Source organism: Arctopsyche grandis, chromosome 3, assembly GCF_051622035.1.
Source record: "Arctopsyche grandis isolate Sample6627 chromosome 3, ASM5162203v2, whole genome shotgun sequence".
NCBI lineage: Eukaryota > Metazoa > Arthropoda > Insecta > Trichoptera > Hydropsychidae > Arctopsyche > Arctopsyche grandis.
The window spans coordinates 1,479,467-1,498,156 of NC_135357.1; the positions used below are offsets into that span (position 1 = coordinate 1,479,467).

The 18,690-nt window shown below is 30.9% G+C and overlaps 1 protein-coding gene and 1 long non-coding RNA gene across 2 annotated transcripts in view; one reads left to right on the top strand and one right to left on the bottom strand.

Moving 5' to 3' along the window:
• Positions 1–18,690, bottom strand: part of LOC143910004 (uncharacterized) — an 805,996-nt gene that overhangs the window by 682,496 nt on the left and 104,810 nt on the right. The gene's annotated exons all lie outside the window — the stretch shown is intronic.
• LOC143910003 (uncharacterized) overlaps positions 1–18,690 on the top strand; it is a 236,460-nt gene that overhangs the window by 155,633 nt on the left and 62,137 nt on the right. Inside the window, exon 3 of the mRNA XM_077428336.1 lies at positions 18,551–18,669. Coding sequence (XP_077284462.1) covers positions 18,551–18,669 — 119 coding nt within the window. The remainder of the gene's footprint in view (positions 1–18,550; positions 18,670–18,690) is intronic.

Below are 18,690 nucleotides of genomic sequence, written 5' to 3' on the forward strand. Positions count from 1 at the left end.
GTTTTTTTTTATTTATGATTTTTATTATTTTCTTATGTTTTTTTTTTTTATTTATGATTTTTATTATTTTTTTTTATGATGTTTTTTTTGTAATTTTTATGATTTTTATTATTTGTATTAAAATCACATTGACGCTTTGGGGCAACCTGTCAAGTCTCTGTGGTATTGATTTTTTAAAATAAAATAAAATAAATAAATTATAGTATATATTTTTCTATGAATTAAAATACATAGGCAATGGACATATGACAACAATAAATAGTAATATAATAATTACTAGACAATCGTCTTGCTTCTATGATGGGATGGATACCTGCCGGCAGGGACAATACGACTTTTTTTTTAGTATGTCGTCCGAAATTTCTTCAAACCATACATTTTCAACAGTTTTTTTAACTCATAATTTGCCCCAGGGTGTTGTTTATATTCCCTTTGCTTTATAATAGACCATAAATATTCGATAGGTTGTAAGTCGGGGCTATTGTCTGGTCATTTTAGTGATGAATATCTACTTTCTCTTTGTATTTTTTTATTTGTAAAAAAATAGCCGTCCAAACTTAATAAAATGCTATTAAATTCACTCACTTATTTTAAATACAATAAATATCATTTCTGCCCGATGATAATTTGCAAAATCGGCCTGAAATTTTGAAGTCGGTTAACTTTGAAAGATGTTGTTCTATAAAATGCGGCGAAAATTCCCAAATTTTTTTTCATCGTCTATAGTCTTCACTGTGCCATTGAAAAAACGTAGCACCCCCATGCCGTAATACGAAAAACATCCCCAAATCATTTGGCCGCCCGGTTTCATTATTTGTTATGTATGTATGTAGCAATGTATGGCATTGTGTATGTAACTTTGTAACTTGTTACCGTATTCACATTTACAGTGGGCAATCTTAAACGTTGAAAGAAAGTTGCCCGAGTTGTGTTCGCTCTTTGTTTCCAGCCCCTCCTCTCGGTGAATATTTTAAACAGCCCTTCGCAACAGTCGACGAATATAATTAAGTGGTTTTTGCATTCGGCGGCAGGGGGTTAGCGGTGGTCGCGTGTTTTTACTCTCCCCGAGTTTTATCTGCCCAATTAAAACTTTGAAATTGGTTGCAAAATTGAATGACGTCACTAATTCCAACTATTCGCTCCATTATTCACGCTCGCTTCTTCTATTCTTTTTCTTTCCGGTTGCCCGTCTGAATGTCGCCATTTTTGTCCAAGTATAAAACAAATATATATATATATATATATATATATATATATATATATATATATATATATATATATATATATATATATATATATATATATATATATATATATATATATATATATATATATATATATATATATATATATATATGTATATATATAAAGTTGAAAATATTCGTTTATCATGCATACACATGAAAAACGGTTAGTATACATATATAATATGTATATCAGTGGCGTGCGGTAAAAGTCTCTCTCCCCCCATCGTACATCCTCACTTAATTTACGCGAGCAGGATACAACAGGAACAAGATGAACAGGCTTTTCCTCCCGTACCTGCGCGCGCACATTAAACAAGGATGTATGACAAAAAGAGAGATAATTTCACCGCATGCCACTGATATACATATATTACCGTTTATACATATATAGTACCGTTTACCTTTTTTTTTGATCTTTCGACTTAAGATCTTTCGATTTTCGATCTTTGCCTTCCGATATTTGCTTTTTCGACCTTTTCAATTTCGGTGCCGTGAGGTAGACCCGTATGTACGTCACAGCTAAACCAATTCCAATAAAACGTATACAAAATAATAACAAAGTAAAAAAAAACTTCTATATATACTGTTTGGTACCAATGTTTCCTCTGAGCAAATAGACGATGCTTAGTCTCTGAGAGTTAACCGTCATCTATTGTAAATTTATACAATTAATTATTTATTTTATCGGTGTTTTATATTGTTTATGTGTAGGTAGTTTTTACCTTTTTGTTTCGGTAGTTTTTACCATTTTTAAATACAAATATTAAATTAAAAATATTTAAAAGGTATTTGAAAAAAATTCGACCGCATGTGGATCGAACACAGGACCGCCACATTTTTTTTTATTTTTTATTTAATAACTTAATATGCCAACACCCATGCGATGGTATTTCATCGGGTACAACACTTGTCATCATATACATAACATCGCTATTCTGTGTGTCTGTGTGCAATAACGCTCGTCGTACTATAATAGTCGTTTTAGTACGTCACAGTAAAAAAACTACCAGAAAAATGTACGAATATAATACGAAAATAATAACAAAATCAAGAAAAAACCTGTATATATACTGTTTGCTACCAATGTTTCCTCTAGGAAAATAGTCTCGCGAGCATTTAGCGCCATCTATTGAAAATTAATTAATTTATCTATCGGTGTTTTATATTGATTATATGTAGGTAAGTAGGTAGTTTATACTTATAATACACCCTGAAATTTTCATCGGGTCTATCACTGTATTACAGGTCTGTTACTGAGAGTTGATGTATTACGTTTTTATATGGCGTGCTTACGTCACGCCATATAAAAAAAAATACATAACGGTAATTTGATTTAGCGCGGTTTCGAACCATTTTCTTACTAGCCTCTTCTTACTTCACTTTCGATTTTTTCATCTGACGAAATTCGGGTTCTTTTCCACACTCTTCCGATCGTTTTCAAACTTTGCCATTTTGCTCGGTTTGGTCATAAATATAATTATGTGGAAATTATTTCATTTTATGTTTCACTTACGATTAAGAAAAAAATTTGCCTCTTATCCGATCGTTTTCATACTTTGCCATATTGATCATTTTGGTCATCTATATAAGTAAAGATATCATCCGCCATTAAGATGGTAAAAAAATATCGTGTTAGACGCGTTTGAAAATTCTCCCACGAAGATGTGCCTGACGTTAATCACCCAAAATGTTCGGCGTTTTATTGGTGAATATCCCTTTTCGTCGACATCTAGCTTTGTCAGATTTTAATTGCTTAAACGCCTATAACTATGTCTTTTTCACTCTATATTTTATCAAATTTGCCCTGTAGGTTGTCATTAACTCTCATATATATAATATTTTTAGTTTTAACTCTCATATGAATATATAAATTTCAAATTTGACGTATAGTTTCGTGTAATGCCTTAAAACTTCTATATATCGATTTACGGCCAAATGTGTCAGATGTGACATTTCACAGCTAGAACTACATCTCTTCACTGAGCATTATCTGCGCTGTTAATTGAGATGTTAAGATACGTATTCAATATGAAGTTATATTGTATCTAATTGTTTATATAATTTAACAATAAGTTTTCCACCAACAAACAAACCTGGGCATTTGACGTTTACCCAACTTCAAATTTCAACTTTAATTTTAATGTTGTCTCTTCCTCAGATTTTGAGCCCAAGGCCGTTCAGCTAAGCTATACAGTGGTTTTAAAACTGTATGTATGTATTTATATAGAGTGGGAGCGATTAATTGAAGGTTTGTTTGTTTAGAAATGTGATGATCCAGTCTATTGGGTGGCAGTCGTGTCGCAACGACCGGCAAATCATCCTCTGAGTAATTCCAACCAAAGGGGATGTAATTCAATATCGAAAACCCTCTCGTGCAAAGGGTTAACCGAACCCAGAGGGATGCCCAGACAGCTAGGGGAGCTCTACGACCCTTGTATGGACAGACAGCTTCGACTATACTGTACTTTATACGTACATATGTTTGACTACATTGACAAAAATCTGTCGTGTTTCTTTTTTATACATGTCCAATATTATTAAACGATCTGCTATACATATATGTTACAGTTGAAGTGTATCTTCTAAATGAACTACATATATATTTTGACTAGTTGGAATATATGCCATCTAACCTGGTACCGACGGCCGTTATAGTTGAAGTGTATTTTCATTTCAGTTGGAATATGTTCCATCTAATCCACGTAAGTTGATTCATATGGCGAATAACATTCCAACTGGTTAAAATATATTACAATCGAAAAAACTCGGATGCGAACAACCCACGACTTTATCTATGTATGTATTTGAAGAATATAAAAAGGTTACAAAACAAAATTCGATAATAAAACATACATACACGTTCACACATTCCGGCTATGAGAGCATTTTCTATACAAATGTAGGGAAACTTACACTTATGTATATTATATAATCTTTATAACATAAGTGCAAGTTTCTAATTTTTTTTTTAATTAAATTAAAATCTAAGTTTCTAAGAACCTAATGCGCCATTGTAGCGCATTAGGTTCTTCCTGTAATGCCACAATGATCCAAAACTAACTATACATAAACAAATAATCTCAATAATCTGTAATAACATACGTGGCCCTTTCATCGATCGAACATATTATAGCCTTATTTTTAAATCATTTTATTAAATATGTAAACGTGTCGTTGATAGAATATAAAAAAAATTCGGATGTGACCAACCCATGACTTTATCTATGTATTTGAGGAATATAAGAAGGTCACAAAACAAAATTCGACAATTAAACATATGTATATACACGTTCACACATACCGGCTATGAGAACATTTTCAATATAAATGTACGGAAATTTACACAAGACAAAAGTTCTACTTCCGGTTGTCAGATTTTGTTGAAATTTATTTATTTACTTGAAATTATTATAATTATTATACACATTAAATATCAAGAAATTAAAAATAAAATCAAAAGGACAAAATAAAATAATGAAATATTGTTTAAAAAAAAATGACTACTGCCAGTTTACGAATTCTGGCCAAAACCTTATCAATTCGAAATATAAATTTTCAGCTTGATACGTTCAGGGGTGTTGAAAAAATCGTGTGGTCACAACATTTTTGACTTTTTAAATAGGAAAAAATCCCACTTTTGGTTTATTAAATTTAGTGATTTTTCTTATTTATTTTCATCACATATTAATACAAGGATTATACTTGAATTTTCTCGTGAACGGTTGAAAAAAATAGTGGAAGAAAAATCGAACAAAATTTAAAACTGCCTTTTCCGATCGATGGATGCTCACCAAAATTCATATATGTATAACTTTTTGTTAGGTTTAAACTTTCTGAGATGAAACATAAAAACCCTGGATTATATAAATATATAATAGGAAGGCCTAACAGGTAAGCCCTAATGCGCCTTCCTAAGCAAACATTGCAGCATTTTTTATTACATAAATCACTGTATGTATTTCGAAAGGCGGAAGAACACGAAAATACCAATTAATTAATACATACAGACATCTATGTATTTAGACTTAATAAATTTTTACATATTGTACATGAATCAAATTCAGATATTTGTGACATAGCGGATCGGGTGATTTACGCCAATTTAATGGAGGAACCATTTCAACAATGAAATCAGGTTGGCAAACGATCGACTTGGAGTCACAAATATCCAAGTCTGACCAGCTGTATTAAATATTAGCCCGGGATCGATCCTGGTAACCACTCGGTACTAAAAGTAAACGCAACTACCGAGTCATACTTATATTATAGGCTATACATTATATTTTATTTTACATACATATATATATATATATATATATATATATATATATATATATATATATATATATATATACCGGGAAGGCTTGACAGGAAGACCCCAATGCGTCTTCCTGGACAATTAATTACAAACAATGCAGCATTTTATTATTAAATAAATCACTGCATTTCCAGAAGCTGAAGAACACGAAATAACAATTAATTAATTACAGAAATAATCCATTGAGACATTTATGGATTTAGATTGTGTACATAATTTTTACAAATTATACACACAATAAATACAGAAGATTTGTGACAACAGGAAAGATGATTTTTTGTCAATTTTAAAGAACTGTTTCATTAATGATCAGATAAAATTGGCAAACGATCGATTTGGAGTCACAAAACCCCCAAATCTAACCAGCAATACAGCATATATTGTGACATATGACCTTTTAGAATCAACTCTTGACGTTTTTTTTTTCGTATTTTACATTCAATATACGATAGATCGTTGATGAAAAGAGACGAATAAATCACTCAAATGAAATCGCGTGTTTTCATTATCGCTCAAAAAAGGTCGCGCTCTTGACAAATTACCCGATAACAGCTCGCGTCAAAGGGATTTTCAACACACACACTCATCCTGTACATGTGTATAAGTATTTTTCACGTCAACGAAATTGTCATTTGACGATGAGCCGGGATTGAGAACACCTGGTGCGATCCGAGGGTGTTTTAAAGGGGGTTTTGTGCGCCCTTAATCAGTGCACGGCTTCCCGATTGAAGGGTTTCTCTATCTCTCTGTGCGACCGCAACCAAAGGGAAAGTGTTTGTTTTGCCGCGGATTGATTGACGCGTCTTCCCGGGAACGCGTCTCCCGGGAAGACGGGAAGAAGAAAATCCAACGGGTCTACCGTGAAATTGCTCGCTTTTCCGTTCATCCGCTTATTTTTCTTCACTTGCACGTATGTACATATGTGTTCGATACAAAATTGGAAAAAAATACACTGTTAATAACAAAAATTCGTTTATTTTATCGAGATCAGCCAGTTATCAATAGAATTTTTGTTATTAATCCACAAGAATAGTCGAAATATGATTTTGACGAAATGGAATTTTATTTAATTCTCATATAAAAAAAATTTAATATATTATTCCTATTAATTCAATTCAGATTCGTGTAAATACGAGTAAATACTAGTACGAGCTTTTAGCTCACAATTTTACCGATTTAAAATTCAGCACACTTCCAATTAATCCTTTTAAACGAAAAAAAAAATAGTGTGGCCAAAACACTATCCTAATAAACATGTTTCAATAGTTAATACTCAATATAAAATAGTATTAACAGTGGGAAAAAATCCCAAGTGAAAATACGTACTTTTGACTTTTGATTTGAACTGGACGACTACTTAGAAAGATTTCAAAGCTAAAATGTACTACAAATGAAAGATAAAATACCCGACTATAGATTCCAATATTCATTTTGAACAGAAAATTGACAGATTTTGAGACATCGACCGAACAACACCAAGATATAGAAAAATGGCGCGATTTAAAAAACACACATATCTCTGAATCTCGAGCCAATCAACATTTTTTAATACCAGATTCGTGTTTACTGGGCATAAATATAAAGTAACAGCTCGTCAATAAAGTAATATCTATAGATATAAAGTTAAACACAAAACACTATATTCAAAGTTTTAAGAAATATTTCTCGAAATTAAGAAAAGTGGACTATAATACCACTTTCGAATATTTATTTATTTATTTATTCTAAACAGACCATTGTGGCATAACAGGAATTCCTAAAGCGCCACAATGGTCAAAAAATATAACACAAAAAAAAAAAAACAAAATAACAATTAAACATAAACATAAATACATCCATACATAAACAGTATAATATAACGGTAAGAATATAACGGCTCATATCAAAAATTTCTTTGATTGTCTTCAAATGAAACCATGGAGGTCATATGAAGAATATAATTGTGATAAACCAAAATTTCAGAAATAATAAAAAAAATTGCCTGCAAAATGTGTTTGCAGTTCAATTGGGTCGCCTTTACCGTTAAATTTTTACATCTATGAGGTTTGAATGTCTATATTTCACATTTTAAATAAATATTTCATTCTGATTTAATAATAAATAAATGTATGTTAATATAAATATAAAATGATTAGTTGATGCTTTTAAATTATATATATATTTTTTAAAAAAGCATGTTTTATAATAGCCCATTTCTTTGCCGCATTTGCCATTTTCCGCCTCGTGCCATCGCATATATTGTTAAATAAGCATACGTGTGAACGTGCACGTGTTTGAAATGTGTGTGTGTGTCTGTGTTTCAAGAACGGTGGCAATTTTCCCATTTCCTTTTTTGTGCGTTTCCGGTTTTCCTCTCGTATTACATTCTTGCCTCGGTCGCGGTTGTTAAACGAACTAAAAATTCCGACAAGATTCTGCTCGGGAAAACCATTTCGCCGGGTGAAAATGCTCGGCATTGTTGCTTCGCTATCATTTTTTTTTTTGCGCTTTTATAGAATCGATTGAACTGTTTATAACCACTGCCATACACAGCAGTGTTCGAAAATCATATTCTAAAGTAAATTCTATGCGTTCTCACCATAAGGGTGAAAGGTTCGAATTTCAAACGATTCAAATCCGGCGAAGCAATTTGATACTAGAAGAAGACTTTAAAAAGTTAAAGGATTCTTCAAAAGTGAGGATAACTAGAAAACTTTCAAACAACTATCAACGGTTTAAGTTTTGCAACAAGTTTCACCTTTTACACATCTATGTACATATTACATCATAATAATACACATAAACGATCAACATTATATAGAATTTCATCTATAAAGTTAACCGCATTGTATTTCTTTGCTTGTACTGAAATACTGAAAGTGTACACCAACTGAAAATATAACTGCGGAAAATGAAAATTCTCATATTATATTATGTATGTAAGTTTTCTTTTGCACTCATCATCGAAGTCATAAAAGTCATAACACTGGCGTTCGTCATAACACGCTCGTCATATCCCCAGAGACGAAATCCAATCATATCATCGCACATTATTTATCTTAGTTTTTCCGGGTTTTCCCAATCATTTTTCGAGCGCGCGTATCATTTTTCGCGCATCTGGGAATACGCACGGAAAAACTATTTCCATTACATACAAGACGAATTCCATATGTTTATTATATATTTCGTAATAATAGTAAAAGGTTTTCACTCTAAACATTGCAGTAATGAAATGAAGAAAAATTTATTAATAAATAATTTGAATTTGTTAAAAGTCTTGTCGTTTTTTAAAAGCTTAAAAGGGACATTCCTGTCTGTCAAAAATTTGTGATCTGAATTTAAACCAATTCCGCTTTTCAGGTCACTTTGGTATCTTATCGATATACGGGAGGTTAACTAACATTGAATTAAGTAAATGTCTCCTACATGAAACTAAAGGAGTTAAATCATTAACAACCTCATACAAATTCATACAAATAGTAGGTGAAAAACTGACAAACCTTTTGGAACAGTTGCATATATTAAAATTTAGCGATTTTTTAAAATCTATTTTCATTTTTAAAACGAAATGAAGTTTTTCTATGTTCCACTTTGCAAATTGGTCTGACACTATTTCTTAAATTTGCCATTTTGGGCGGTTTGGTCAACGATAGAAATTTAAATCGCTTGTGCCAATATGATGGTGCAAAATAATCATAATAAACACGTTCAAGAATGCAAAAATTTTGGAGAAGATGACGTTTAGTGGCCTGTAACCTTATATGTTTGACTTTCCACCACCCAGTCAGTTTTTATTGTCTGCTAGTTTATTTCTTTCAAATTCAGTTAAAACACACTTCCACTCTCGCCAGCACAAACTCTCAGTTCTTGCTTCGTATTATTTATCCTTGCATGGCAACTCTTGTTGCTTTTCCAATGAAAATTTCCGGATTATGGCAGAGTGAAGGCTTCCGAGTATTCCTCGAGACTTATCATATAAACGTGTGTACGTAAATTAGGAATATTTTTTTAAATTAAATGCTTCCTTTTAAAAACCAAGGTCATATTTTCCGAAAGGGGATTAATTCAAAGGTTCTGACGGCGGTGTGACGTCACTCGTTCGGATAATGCGATTGTTCGCGTTCCGGAACGCGGCTTTTCCTTCGTTGAAGTTTTTCAATAATTTTCATCCGGGAAAATTGCCGGTTTTCTTTCGCCCGACTCAATATTGGGCCGCGAAGTTTTGCCAAAGTTCCGGCTCGTTTCGCATTTTCCTCCGATTTCCCGATAGATGGATAGATTTTCCCGAAAGTTGGCCGCTCTCAGCTTGTTTGCGTCGCAACCCCCATTTGGCCGTCAACCCCTTGACCAAAGACAAACAGACAACCCCTATTTGCTCGATATTTATTCGCCCAAGACCCCACACGCTGATTTAATACACTAAAAGTGAACCAAGGCCCGCACATAAACTTTCCATACATATTTCGAGCAAAAATACATATATTACATTACAAGAGATGACAAACTTTAGTGCGTTTCAAAAAGATGGACTCAATATTTTTTTTATTTATTTAAATAGGCACACATACAGAATAAAATATAAACGGAAAGTTTTTATTGTGAGACAAAAAATAATAATAAACACAAATAAAAATATAATATTCCATTTACAGTGAGCACCACATGCTAATATAAAAAAGTAAAATTACAAAAACATGAAGATTTTAAAAAAAGAACGAAACATAAAGTAAAAAAGAAAAAGAAAGACAATGAAGGTGAAGAAGCAAATCAACCACAGATTATTTTCTTCACTATTGAAAGAAGTGTTGCTTTGACAAATTGGTGGATAAAAAAGATTTGTGCATCTGGTGAATCGGGCATTAAAGTTTAAATCTCATTTAAAACAGATGTGTCAAGAGTACCATTAGCAATCTTGTATAAAATTAACAAATCAGAAATCCTTCTGCGCTGAGACAAACTTGCAGTATGGACAAAAGGAAGTCCGTCTTTATAAGATGGTAACAGTTTTTTAAGACCAGTGTTATAGTATAAATGGCGCAAAAAACGCTTCTGAATTGTCTCTAAATGCTCAATGTGAGTTTGGTAATAAGGAGACCATATGATTGAAGCCAAACTGTAATAGAGCAGAATCAGAGTATGCGGGTTTTAAAGGGCTTCGCAACTCGGAAGATAAATCCCAAGAGTTTATATGATTTAGTGACAATATGGTTAATATGTTCACTAAATGATAGTTTGGAATCTATAAGTCTCTGGTACAGTTTGTCGCTATAAGATCTATGTTATTAATATTGTAAGTGAAGTCAATGATTTCTGGAAAGTGTTAATGAGAAGCATTTAGAAATATTGAGATGCATAAGGTTTACATTACACCATTCAGATATTGTATCAATGTCGGATTGTAATTTTAAGCAATCCGATACACTATTAATATGATGGAAAACCTTAAGATCATCAGCATAAAGTAAGCATTGACACCTCAGTAGGGGTATTAGATCATTAATAAAAATAATAAACATAAGTGGTTCAAGGTGAGAACCTTGAGGAACTCCTGAAGGGATTATTCTAGAGACAGGTGAAAAACTCTTTATTGTAGCCAAATGACTTCTCAAATTAATATAGGAAGTTATATTATGTGAATTACATTTTAACAGCATGAAAGGCCAAAGCATCCTGTTTTAAAATATTACAGTCTTTCGTAAGATTCAATAATTAATTTTTATGTAGGTATGTTTGTAGATTTTATGTAATATTCTAGCTAGTTTAAATATGTAGGAAAATTACTATTGTAGACTTTTTAAGAAAGAGATGAACTTTTATATAATGAGATCCTCAATCTTTTCTTTTTGCGAAAGTTTAAAAATATTACTGCATTAAAAAACTTTCGAACAAAAAGTTGGCGCGCTAAGAGACGGCACACTTATATTTCGACTTAATTAATTTTTGCTCAAAATTTCGCCAGACTTATCGTAATTTAAATCTCGAATTTTCGCCTTCGAATTAGGTCATAAATTCGACCTTGGGACGTTAACTTTCCCATAGGCAAAAGTGGCCTAGGCCCAAATTCAAAAACAGTTCTTCGAACATATGTACGCTTTAAATATGCCATTTTGTAAGAAATTTTCGTTTATTTTAACGTCATTATATTTAAAAGACGTAAACCATAGCTTGTAATATATTATATAATATAATACAATGTGTAGGCGACATTAATCAAACCCATTAAATGCCACAAGTCCATTTTAATCAAACAATTTTAATTAAATTACATCTACATAAGCCTCTGTGGAATAGTAATATACAATAATCGTTATTTTAAATATAAAGATAAAAAGAAAATCATAAATTTCCGTATGAAAATGTAATACGAATCAAAAAGCCTAAATTTCTCTAACGATACTATAACACGCCATATAGTAAAGATTATGATTGAAATTAACGGTATAGTATATATATAATTTACAGTTGAAATTTTCAGATATATGCAACTATTCTTTAATGATTTTTCAATGGAAGATTAATTACGATATATTCGACCATCGTTCACTCTTCGATACATTCGAATGTCGAGGTCGTGAAAAATAAATGATTGGTCAATAAAATTTGAAAAAGTATGGTAGGGTCGAAGTCGCAATCAAAACGTGATGAAACGATGTTATATTGGCGATGTAAAGGGCCCGGCAATAAATCAAATAAATGGGGGCCCGAATACGCTCACTTGAATCGCGTATAAATCAAACACCGCGCGGCCAAAAGGTTTTATTAAGGAAATAAATGATAAAAGGGAGTGAAGAGCGTGCGCGTAAAAGCCTACATATCTTCAATATACATACATATATACGGAAAATGTAACGTTCATTTTTGTAAGTTGGCCTATATCTTTGTTCGTATGTACATTGCATTAGAACATCTTGTTTCTCATGCTAGAATGAAATTTATCGTATGAAGATGGATTTTTTTTCGTGTAAGTAAATCTATAGTTTTGTATTTTAAATTTTAATCGAGATTTGGAATACAATTTAAAACTTTTTCTTGTAAAAAGTTTCGTTTTTTACTTTGTTCCCAGATTTTCACTGGTAATTAGAATACCTATTATATAAAGATGAAAGTTTGTTCAGTTTTTTTCCTGTAGGTGATTGACAGTTTTCAATATTTAGTACTATAATATTTGGTATATTATATGATAACAGATAACGGTTTAAGTTACAAAGTTTTCCGTGTGTTCTGTCGACTTTCATTTGCCCAAGTAGCGCTGGGTAATTTGGCTAAAAGTTTGTTTTAAAAATGAAAGTTTGTTTTGTGTTTGTCCTGTAAGTATTTACAGTTTTCAATATTTAGTACTATAAAATTTGGTATATTATCTCAAGAGATTTGGTATATGATCTATTGACAGATAACAGCTTAAGTTGTAGACTACAAAATCTTCCATGCTTTACGTTTGTCCCCAACTTGCATTTGCCCAAGCAGCGTAATTCAGCTATCTACTATATACAGATGAAAATTTCTTCTATTTTTGTCACAGGACAAAAACAGAAAAGGTGATTTACAGTTTTCAATATTTTGAAATATAAAATTTGGTATATTATCTATTGACAGATAATAGCTTAAGTTTGTAGACTACAAAATTTTTCGTGTTTTACTTTGGTCCCCAACTTTTGCCCAAGCAGCGTTGGTTAATTTAGCTATCTACTATATACAGATAAAAATTTGTTCTGTTTTTGTTATAGGACAAAAATAGAAAAGGTGATTTACAGTTTTCAATATTTTGAAATATAAAATCTGGTATATTATATATTGACAGTTGACAGCTTAAGTTGTAGACTACAACATATTTGGTGTTTTACTTTTGTCCGCAACTTTCATTTGCCAAAGCAGCGCTGGGAAATTCAGCTATCTACTATATATAATAATGATCTTTTTATTAATCTAGAAAAATGCTCTATTTTAAATTTCACTAGAAATAAGTCAATTATTACCAATCAATATCAATTAAATCATTCAATCCTTAACACATCATCTTCTATTTAGGATCTTGGTGTAATACTCAACAAAGCATTTAAATCTCTTGGATTCCTACTCCGCTCAACAAAACCCTTTAATGATCCTTATGTACTTAAATAACTTTATTTTTCCTTCGTAAGGTCTCACCTTGAATTTGCCTCAATTATCTGGTCACCTTTTTATTTATCCCATATTAATTGTATTGAGAAAGTTCAACTTAAATTTATTAAATCCTTACGCTACCTTTTTCCTACCTATACCCATTCTACTGTTTCCGACATTTTAAAAATCCTTTCTTTTAACAATCTTTCTGTCAGGCGACGACATACTGATGCTATATTCTTCTTTAAGCTCATAAATGGTTTCCTTGATTGTTCTGATTTACTGAATAAGGTTAATTTCAGAATCCCAGTTCGGTACTCTAGACGCGTTGCACTCTTTTCACTTGATCCTTTCAATACTAATTCCCAAAAATATTCTTATCTGCAGTGCGTTTATCGTATGTTTAACGGAGAGCTGAATGAAGTTGATCTATTTGGTATTTCCCTACATCAATTCAGGTCTAACATCAAGAGAATCTTGACCGATTGATTCATTTCTTCTCCTATTCTATTTTTCCAATATTTCCAATATTTTTATACTTTAGTTTAGTTATGTAATGTGCTATTTAATCATTAATCATTAATTTGTTTTCCTTATATTTATCTTTTTCATTTTTGTAAAAATCTATTATTGGACTCGGATGTTACATATATTATTTATTTACTATTTGTTTTTTTATACATATCTATGTACATCCTGTCTGTTGATTTTTCAATAAATAAAATAAAATAAAATATATAAACATGAAAGTTTGTTTTGTTTTTGTCCTGTAGGTGATTTAGAGTTTTCATTATTTTGAAATATTAAATTTGGTATATTATCTCTCGACATATGATAGCTTAAGTTGTAGACTACAAAATTTTCCGTGTTTTACATTTGTCCCCAAGATGAAAGTTTGTCTGTTCATTTGCAAATGAAAATACGCAATGCAAATGTACATTTTTCAATCTTAGAGTAATCTTATTTTGTATTTTATCTTATGGTGGATAACAGCTTTTCACATCTCAGGCAGCAAAATTTTCCGTTTTTACATGAAAATCTATAACTATACAAAGAAAAAGTTTTTCAACTACGTAAATCTACAGTTAACAATTTAAAACCATTAACATGTCTTAAGTACTATCTCATGATAATCTCTAATTAACAAAAATTGCTGACAAAGTGATTTTTCACTTTTTCATCCTAACTATTGCTTTTCTGAGCAGCGCTAGGCAATAAGGTATGATAAAAATTTGTAAAGTTGTCAAGTAATCTTGTCGCTAAAATATAACAACAATAACATATATTATATTATACATCAGCAATGTAAATGCCATTATAGATAAAATTATATATTAATTATTTATTATATAAAATGAAAATATTTACAATCTTTAAATGAAAACTATCGTGTCATAAATTTCTACAAATTTAACTAACAATATTGTGCATATGAAATAATATTTGTGATCAATCTATGATTTTTACATTTTTTAATTCTTCTAATATGTCGTTCTTAAATTTGGCAAAAGAGTTAACAATTTCACTTTTTTGAATCGTCAAAATGAAAGCTTTCTCCAACAGGAATTGCTCTTCGTTTTTCTTCAACAGCTCACATTCCAACCGTTCGAGAGACGTCGACGAATTTTCACTTTCGCAAACGCGATTTTCCAACGACGAAACGACGTTTTTCAAATATTCATTCTCGGCACTCAAAGCGGAACAGTTGCACTTCATTTCGGGATCAAATTCGAATATTTTTTGACTTCTGAGCTCCAACACGGTTTCCATCAAAGCCTCGTTTTGAGCGACGAGATCCTTCGACCACATTGTGTATATATTATTCATCTCTTTCAAACAATCTTCACCACTTTTTTTCAACACCTGCAATTTTTGAGCGTATGAATCGTCGATTTTCTTCGAAAGATCCATCATTGACTTCTTAGACATTCTGACGTGTGAAAATATTTTTAAATTGTGAATTATTAGGCGCAAAACGAACGCTCAAAAGTGAACTGGAAAAACAAGCAAACTTAACAAGTGAATGAATATTATTAATAATTTAAATTAATTTATTCAAATTTTGTTTTACAACACTCGCCTCAAATCGCCGTTTGAAATTCTTCCATTGGAAAATTCAGAGAAAATAATCCCTTCGGAAAGTCGTCCGGAAAACTCTTCCGAAACAAGTTTGTTGAGAAATCGCACTCGTCTGCCTCCTTCACGTTTCCATCACTCCACTTTTGAATTTAAAATCAATCAAATTATTATTATATGAATATTCAAACATTGTTTCAAACATTAAATAGTGCTTTACAATTTATTCTTATTAAATATATTATAATTGTAAGTCGTACATACATATATGTATATATATATATATATATATATATATATATATATATATATATATATATATATATATATATATATATATAGCCAGCAGCATAGCTCGGACGTTAAGCTTCTGCTTACCGTCAAGAAGGTGCCGGGTTCTATCCCTGAATGAAAATGAATTTTTCAGAGTATGCTGTTGGTCAGACCTGGATTTGTGACTCCAGGTTGATCGTTTTCTATCAGAGTTTGCCAATTTTCTCTGATTTCATTGTTGAAACGGTTCCCGGAAAAAAAATTGGCTAAAAATCCTTCCTACCTACTATGTCACCACTATTTGAAATTTGATGGATGTACAATAAAAAATTTATGTACAATTCATAGATGTCTCGTTAATTTGCGAGTTTTTTCAGTGTCTCGCAATTCAACGACTTATAATAAAAAAATGCTGTATTTGTATTTGTAATTAGCCAGGAAGGCGCATTGGGATTTACCTGTAAGGCCTTCCTGGTATATATGTAAAATAAAAATAAAATAAAAATAAAATAAAATAAAATATATATATATATATATATATATATATATATATATATATATATATATATATATATATATATATATATATATATATATATATATATATACACATTTCATTGTAGTTTCATATATTTATACGATGTTAATTTTAGCTGTGGTATTAATTGTATCAATTTATAAACATATATAGTACAAACATAATACACTTTTGAATTAAACAGGTAAATATTATCTCATTTAAAAATGAAAGTTTTTTTTTCATAGAGCATAGAGCATAAAATAAAAAATTGCGTCAGACGAAAAAATCGAAAGTGAAGTAAGAGAGGCTAGTATTAAAAACAATGAAATTTATTTATTAATCAAATACAACAATAAACTATAACAACACATAAAATGAAAAATGAAATTATTAAAACATATGTATATATATATATATGTATGCATATGTACACACGTTAAAAATCGATAGTGAAGTAGTAATAATATTATATACAAAACTAAAAGGAGGTTAGTATTTAAAAAAGATTTTTTTACCAGGGTTTTTATTTTAAAATTTTTAGTTTACTTAGTTATATAACCGGAGTAGAACTTTTAAATCAGCTGATAGCTTATAACTAAAAATAAAACTATCACTGTTTGATCTGTGTACATATATTAAGCCTGTATTGGTTAGAAAGTTTGTTTTGATTTGAGGTTATGGGTTAAACGTCATTCTGTCAGACTCACCGAACAGTGTTGCCACCGTGCATAAAGGCCGGTGTGGCAACACCCAAGACCGTCGGCTCAGCAAGCCTTCACAAAACTATAAATATTTATATATTAGAGATAACGAGAACCTATAAAGCAAATTTTATAAAATATAGAGTGAAAAAAGAAAAAGTTATAGGCATTTTAATAATTAAAATTTGACAGCGAGATGACAGGGCGAAAAGAAATGAAACTACCGATGTGAATAATGAATGTGACAGATAAACGTCACCGTGTAATACGATGCAGTATTTTCAAACGTGTCTAATACGATATTTTTTCACCATCGTAATTGCGGATGATACCTTAACTTATATTGATGACCAAAATGAGCAATATGTCAAAGTATGAAAACGATCGCATAAGAGATAAAGGATATAAAAAATGACCGCTTACACGAAAACCATGTGAAACGTATAAGAGGTTAGTAATTCATTTTAAAAAAATAGTGCTGTCATACATAAAATAAAAATTAAACATACATATAACATAAAAAAACCGTAAAATATCAACTTATATTATTTATGGAAAAGCAGGTACATAGTAGGTAATAATGTATTGAATTAGGAATGATTTTTTCTGTGAGAGCTTTTTAAAATGTCTCTATATATGTATGTACATATACATACTTCAGATTGACACATGTTCATTATTGGTTAAAATAATCAACATAAAACACAATTGAATAATAAAAATTAATTCTTAAACAACAAATATTATTAATTTAATAACTAATTTTGATTTGAATTATTCTAAATCCAGTCAACCGTTTGCAATTATACAGCAAAATTTTAACATGTTTGAATAACGTACGTATTGTACTAAAGTCGAAAGACAAACGGATACTTTTAACGATTAATCATTTATTATTATATTTCTGTTGAATTATTCTAGGAATAGCACGTGCATAACATTTGCAATTTTAAGTTAAAAGTTTGCGAATTTGCAAATAGGTAAATGTGAATGATTTTATCCTTACTATCAATTTTTACCTGCTTAAATCGGCCAAGGGTTATTTTACTAATTTATTTTGGATATTGTGACGAGGGAACTGATCATTCTGAACACCAAAACGGATCTTCCCCTAAATTTTATTACGCCATAAGTAGGTAAAATCCATTACTCTAAAACAGTTATACCATTTTGCTTTGTATTAATATTAGAAGAGGCTCGTTAAGACAAATATGTATTATTATTAACATTATATTATTAATTCAGTCTTTGTACCTTGTACTTTGTTATATGTATTTGTGTAAGAACACGTTTCATGTTAAAATGTTGCAATATTAAAATATTAATTTCGCTCCAGGTGCTCCTGTTTCCAGAAGAGGGATGGGCGAGGAGTGCTTCGTCGTCATATTGGACTTTACAACCCTCATGGTGGAGTAGGACGAGATGTAAAGTAGTAGAAGTCGCTGGAACCAGAAGGTAAAATCGAATTGTATTTAA